At 33.4% G+C, this 7096-nt stretch overlaps 1 protein-coding gene across 2 annotated transcripts in view; it reads left to right on the plus strand.

Annotated features, from left to right (window-relative positions):
• Positions 1-5671, plus strand: part of LOC121416135 (methyl-CpG-binding domain protein 2-like) — a 54273-nt gene extending 48602 nt beyond the window's left edge. For both annotated transcript variants that reach the window (XM_041609607.1, XM_041609608.1), the window contains one exon: positions 2828-5671. In XM_041609607.1, the coding sequence (XP_041465541.1) occupies positions 2828-2856 (29 nt within the window). In that variant the 3' untranslated portion in view covers positions 2857-5671. The remainder of the gene's footprint in view (positions 1-2827) is intronic.
• The last annotated feature ends 1425 nt before the right edge of the window (positions 5672-7096 follow it).

Consider the following 7096-nt stretch of genomic DNA (forward strand, 5'->3'; position numbering starts at 1 on the left):
ACTTTTCATCAGCTTACATGGTTTCGCAAGTTATATATGAAGTTTGATAAACATGTTTCAAGACCTTCACCTTGCTTCCTCTTGCTTCATCTTCTTATATACAGTTATATTAGAGATGGGTATTGTCTGAACGTTCCAATTCAGACTCTATAACATCATAAGAATGGCACTAAAAGACCATGTAAAAGCCTTCTCAGATGAAGAGAAAGTGAAGCGTGTGCAGCATGGCAGACCAAATCTACACCAGCTAATACTCCATTTGTTACCATGGCAACTGTCAAGTTCATTTCTTTCCTGTCGTTTGTTACATTGCCAATGAATGTGTAGGTTAGAGTTAAGATTTGTCCTGGTGTGCTGTAATTCTTGCGCTTTTGATTTTGGAAAGTGCCATCCACTTTGGTATTGTTATGAATTGGCCTGCTTCCATTTTTTTTCCTTCTCCAGCCAGTCAGGTGTTCAACTGTCCCTGCGCCTGTCACAACATCTGATGTCTGCCATTCTTTTCACTTTGGATGGAAAATTTAACCCTTACGGTGCTCATTCTAGCTATTATATGCAGTTTACAATGCTGTCTAGTTCTGTTTTTGGAGAAATGAGAAGGGGAAGGTTAATGGATTTGTTGTACAAGTTATACATACACTTATAATTGAATTAAAGAAAAATAAATCCAAACGGGAACCAAAAATGCCCCTGGGATGGTTTACTGTATGTAGTTGATATACTACTATACCACCATCCTTATACCCCCAAATATGTATCCCAGGATAAATTTTCATGTAATATATTTAGCACCAGAGTTATTTTCTTATCATTTAGGCCTGTATTAATGGGTTTTATATTTACTTTTATTTTGTGAGAAAGTCTTTTTAATCAAGGTTAATAGTCCAAACTATTATCATGCATCTAGATCTGGGTACACATTATCTTCCAGAGCTATTTGGCACATATTTTTTATTTATACATACAAACAACTTGGTTGTAGTTTCATTGGATTCTGTTCGAACTCATTTTGAGATGACTGGTGTTTATCTTCAAATGTTTGTTGTAATGTTCTTTGTGGTTGCTTGTTTCCTGTAATGTTATCCCCCATTTACTGTTGAATTACTTGGGTGCAAACTAGCCAGCAACTCCCCCTCCCTCCTCTCGAAATAAACAATTGTTGGTCTAAAGGTCTAGTCTTTTATTTCTGCCTGAAAAAATATGATCGTTTTATTGTTATTCTTCACCCCCACAGTCTTTAAAGGACAAGTCCACCCCAACAAAAACTTGATTTTAATAAAAAGAGAAAAATACAACAAGCATATCACTGAAAATTTCATCAAAATCGGATGTACAATAAGAAAGTTATAGCGTTTTAAAGTTTTGCTTCATTTCACAAAAACAGTCATATGCACATCTCGGTTGGTATGCAATGAGGAACTAATGACATCACTCACTATTTCTTTTGTATTTTATTACATGAAATATGAAATATTTTTATTTTCTCGTCATTGTCATGTAAAATGAAGTTTCATTCCTCCCTGAACACGTTGAATTCCATTATTTTAACATTTTGTGCTTCAGGCAAGGAGGTCCTAATTGTTAAATTTGTAAAAATTGAAATATTGTATAATTCAAACAATAAGAAACAAGAAATAGTGAGTGAGTGACATCATCGACTCTCTCATTTGGATGTAACTGGCTCGTTCATATAACTATTTTGTTAAAAATAAGCGAAACTTTGAAATGTCATAACTTTCTTATTTTTCATCCAATTTTGATGAAATTTTCAGCATTGTGCTTGTCTGATTTTTTTTCTATTGATTCAAATCAACATTTTTCTGAGGTGGACTTGACCTTCAATAGTCAACTGTAAATTCTCAATTTGGGTTGATGGAGACAGGGTCATTTAATTTCAGGCTTCTCTGGGAAGCTTGGTATGATAGAATTTTTATATTTGGTAAAGTTAGGCTGATGAGGAATGAACTCAGCCATCTTCCTGTTCAGTTTGTTTGTTATCCAGGCACCATGTTGCATATCAAGCTTTGCTTCAAACATTCCAGAAATTTATGGTGTGCTACATAATGTAAACAAACAGGGTTCATAGTTGATGTGCCTTTGTTTATCCGTCCATTAATGTTTATGTGTTGGATAGGATACATTATGAATGATGTAAATTTCATTAAAGCTGTAATTGAAATCAATGAATATATAGGTGCTGTCTTTAATGTATTAAAGGGGGAAGTTCACTCTTATGGTAAGGTGCATTTTTATACAGAAGAAGAATATAGAAGTGAAATTAAGCGTGTCAGTGAAAGTTTGAAGATAACTCAAGAATTTTTGTCTCCAGCATTCATATTTTGATAAGCTTACAGTAGAATTTTATTCATTTCCAAGTGGCCTGAACTGTCGATCATTTTTTCCCCTTTGAAATGTGCTGCACGTAACATTTTCTGTCTCACAATTTTTGAGCACATATTAATTAGGTTTGTTATAATATTGCAGTTTCACTTTTCATTTGGAATTCAGTTAAGTTCAAGTTAGATCCATGCAAGCATATTAACATTACTGCTGCTTATGTGAACATTCCCTTGCTTTCTAATCTTATATTTCCACCCTGTCTCTCTGTATGTCTTTGTATAATTAACCATGAGAAACTTAAAACTAGCATGTTCAAACTTTAGCTTGGTGTACTGTCATCATTTCCTGATCAAATGTTCTTTCCAATCTTGCGTAGTAACAAATCATATTTTCCTCCTCGTGATGTGATTAAAGCCGACCTTGATCATTCAACGAAGATTCTTTATGTTCTCCATCTCTCTCTCTTTCTCTCTCAATCTACCTCCAGATGAATTAGACTTTGCAGAAGATGATTGAATCAGATTGCCCCCTTCTCCGCATCACTCGCTCCTCCCTCCGCTATCCGCTGAAGATGCAGTCCGCAATCGTGCTCCCTATGTGTGTCTGACTGCCCAGCATCCTAGGTAACCATGGCGACCCCTCATCACCTGGCCAATCCTTCAGCATCTCAGTGGCGAGGGCAGAGAAACCAAAGCCGCCCACAATGCAATTGGTTCTGCCGTCGTCTCCGGCGTTGACAAGAGATGCCAGAAGGGTATGTAGCATCTCTCTGCTCCTACCGATATCATCTTGATGCCATCATCATCATCATCTTCTAGTTCTTCTCTGTTTGATTTCAGAGATGCATGCATCTGATATCCCTCTTTCTCTTCACCCACTACATCATGCCATATTTTCATGGCTATCTCCCCATCCCAAACATATTTTTATACTACTGTAATGAGTTGTACATATGTTTCAGATAGGTAAGGCAGAGGATGTCACATCTAGACGTGCACTTTTGCTTTATTTGTATATATTGCACCACTGCTATTATTGACAAGGTGTAAAGAAAATGATGTAGAAAGATGCTCCATTTGTTGATTGTAGTTCCAAAAAGGAATGAAATTTGCAAACCGAGGTATAAATGTCAGGAAACAGCATTCAGTATATACAAATTTTAAATAAAAATTACAATTGAATATATAATAAAGTCTAAACTCAGAGATAATCATTTTTTGTTCATATTGAAGTTGATTCATTCTTCAAATACTCCAATGCGATAAAAAAAATTCTTGTATTTATGTCTCCATGGTTTACATCTGTTAATTATCCCTTTCTGCACGATTAAGCAATTTTTTTGTTATCAATTTCATATTTCAGTGTTTAAAACTGACCACAATGTTTTTTTCATCCTATGCAAACTAACAAAGTTTTCTGTTGAGTTCTTTGGCTTTAGTTAAATGTTAACTTTGTTTTGTTGATGAATTCTTCCAAGTTGACCCTTTTGAGTTCAAAAGTTCAATGATATTAAATTATTGTTCATTGTGTTTATTCAGTTCTCATGTGTAGCTTAAGCTTTGAGTTTTCAAATTGTTTCATCTTCGTTATATCTATGGAAATACAAACTCCAGTGAACTTATTAGATATTTCTTTCAGTCACGGGCAAGTGCAGCACCATAAAACCTTCTAAGGATGTCCTGTTACCTTTGACAAAATCCAAACAGTACACATACATTAATCTTTAATTCTATACAAAAAGATATGATATCTTATTCCAGAATGATATGAAAGATGACTACTCATAATTAGGTCTAGATATACATACATGTATATTTGTTCTCTAAGATTAACAATTGATGGTAGCCAACATTATGTGAACAACTTTAGAAATCCTCTTTGCTGCACAGTAAGATAGGAAGACTACACTTGAATAATTTCTTTCAACATAAAGTATAGATTATGTTAGTTTCCTTTTCTGCAATTATGTCAGAAACAAAGTTGTATTCTGATTCTGAGGTTGGGCTTATAAATGTGGTAGTTGTTATTTTCATCTAAAATACTCAATAATTGACATTAAGAGATATGTAACATTCTACTCATTCCAAAAGGTATCAAGGCCAGTTTTTAATCATTTTTTTTCTAAATGATGTTGACTTGATACTGTCTACATATCCTAATGTAATAACCACTGCGATCATGATATAGTACTCTGCATTTGGTAATCCTAGATACACTCAATTTTGAAATTCAGAAGATTAAAATCCAACTGAACTGTAGCAGGCATTTTTCGAGAATTAGGGAACTGTATCTCATCCAGATTTTTTCGGAATTTTATATTCCGTAGAATTAGAAGTGTGTTTTATTTTTTATACATGTTTCTTGGGATGTCAGAAGAATAAAACCAATTTAATAATTTACTGTTTAGTGAGACAATTCCTTGCTTGGGTCTTTCATTACATGATTATTCTCAAGGGAATGTCTTATTTTCATCATCTCAAATCTATATTTTTATTCTTTTTGTTGTTATCAATAAAATTCTATTTATTTTGCACACCCCTTGAGTGATTCAAGGCTATCAAAATCAATCTGATTTGATGGCATCTCATAGATTCAGTCCATTTCAAATAAGATTTATTTATTACAAAACATTTCGTAGCTCCCATGAACTATAACAAAAGTTGGAATACAAAGTCTTATCATATTGCTTTAAAAATCAGTCTTATTATTTAAAGTGTATTAAAATTATTTTGTAAAATTCCTCCTTAACTGTATTATTTTGAGAATTCTAATCTTTTGGAATTTAGACTGGGCCTAGTCATTTTATGATTCCTTTCCTATATATTTTTAAAATATTTTGTTTTAAGTTTTAATACACTCTAAATTACAGGGAACTCCAATAGATAAAAGTTCAATTGTGATAGATGATCTGTCAAGCTCTAGGTTTAATGTTGGAATCACAAATAATTATTTTGAATCCTCAAATTATTCAAATAGAAAGCTTTAAGCCTTGAATTCAAATCTTTATGGTTTTAAGTCTTAGTCCAATATTCGGTTGGTTATTCACCACAGCCAATTTATTTAAATATTTATTAAATTATGATTGTGGGATGACTGGTCTTTTCCTCTAAATTGTTCACAGGATTAATCAAGTCAGTAATTCCTGTAGTTTATGAAAGAGTTGAATGTGATGGCATTTACTCTGCTTAAGAAACTTCACTGTAGGAAATTGTCTGCTTGACATCATAACAATAGCTGGAATAATGATGTGAATGTAATTGATGTAAATTATCTTAATGATTAAAAAATATGTAAATCTATGTTTGCAAAATAAAAGTGCATGAAACAGAAATTTCTAAACCTGAGTCTTTTTTTCTTTACTTTCCACAATTATTTAGCTGTTGTGAGATAAAACTATAAGATTTGAAGGTAAATATTAAAAACATTTTTTCTAAATAAGAAAACTAGCAAGCACATGTGCTCAGTTGTTATTTTTTCATTTCATTCTCTAGAAAATCTGGGATTATGTTCTTGAATATATTTATGTGGATGGGGTCATACATGTAAGTAACAATGCAAGTGTAGTGCAATTATTCTTTTCGACAAATAAGTTTTTGCTCAATTTCATTCATGTATTTGTCACAAAGATTTATTCTATTTTCCTTGTCAATAGCAGTTGAAAGTTATTGACACGCATGCTCTATCCATTCCCCTTCCTTGTAATCACCATCTAAGCAAAATGCACCAAGGTGCCTAGATGAACTCTGTGTTCAGACTTTCATAGTGCAAGATTATCTTCAAGGTAAATTTATGTTGTGTAAAGAAAACATTATAGAAGAAGGTGTAATCAAGCTAAATTTTAGCATCATGTATACATCGAAAAATAAGCTCATGCAATTATTGCTCTGTGAGATATCTGTTTGGTTAATGAATCTCTGAACACTTTTGCGCATTGATAATATTGCTTATAATGTCAGCAGTTTCTCCAACAACATTTTGTTTGATAACAATTGGTTTCACTTCAATTTTATCACAGCAATTTGTGTTCAGTTGGAGATAACAAGAGCAATAGTCACTGGAGAGCTAGTCTCTATATACCGGTAATCACTTAAGAACAAGTTACTAGAGCAACAGTCACTGGAGTGCTCTTCGATTGAGTGATAGTCATTGTTTAACTAGTCACTACAGCAATAGTCACTAAAGCGATAGCAGTGAAACCAATTGTCAGAAGTGAAACCAATTGTCATCAAGCAAAATGTTGTTGGAGAAACTGCTGCCATTATAAGCAATATTATGAAATACATAACAGTGTTTGATTCACTAACCAAACATATATCTCACAGAGCAATAATTTCATGAGCTTATTTTTTGATGTACACATGATGCTAATATTTGGCTTGGTTATACCTTCTTCTATTATGTTTTCTTTACATAACATCAATTTATCTTGGAGATAATCTTGCACTTATCAAATAACTAATCATACTTCATGCACTGAAAAATTGATTTATAGAAGTTGCTGGATGAATATTCACTGGAGCTGTAGTCACTGGAGAGCTAGTCACAAGATTGATAGTCACTTAACAACGAGTTACTAGTGTGATACTCACTGGAGAGCTTGTCACTGGTGTGATACTCACTGGAGTACTAGTCACTAGAGAGCTAGTCACTGGAGTATTAGTCACTGAAGAACTTGTCACTGGTGTGTTACTCACTGTAGAACTAGTCACTAGACTGATAGTCTCTGGAGAACTAGTCACAGGAGCACTAGTCAATG

The sequence above is a fragment of the Lytechinus variegatus genome, chromosome 5, assembly GCF_018143015.1.
Source record: "Lytechinus variegatus isolate NC3 chromosome 5, Lvar_3.0, whole genome shotgun sequence".
NCBI lineage: Eukaryota > Metazoa > Echinodermata > Echinoidea > Temnopleuroida > Toxopneustidae > Lytechinus > Lytechinus variegatus.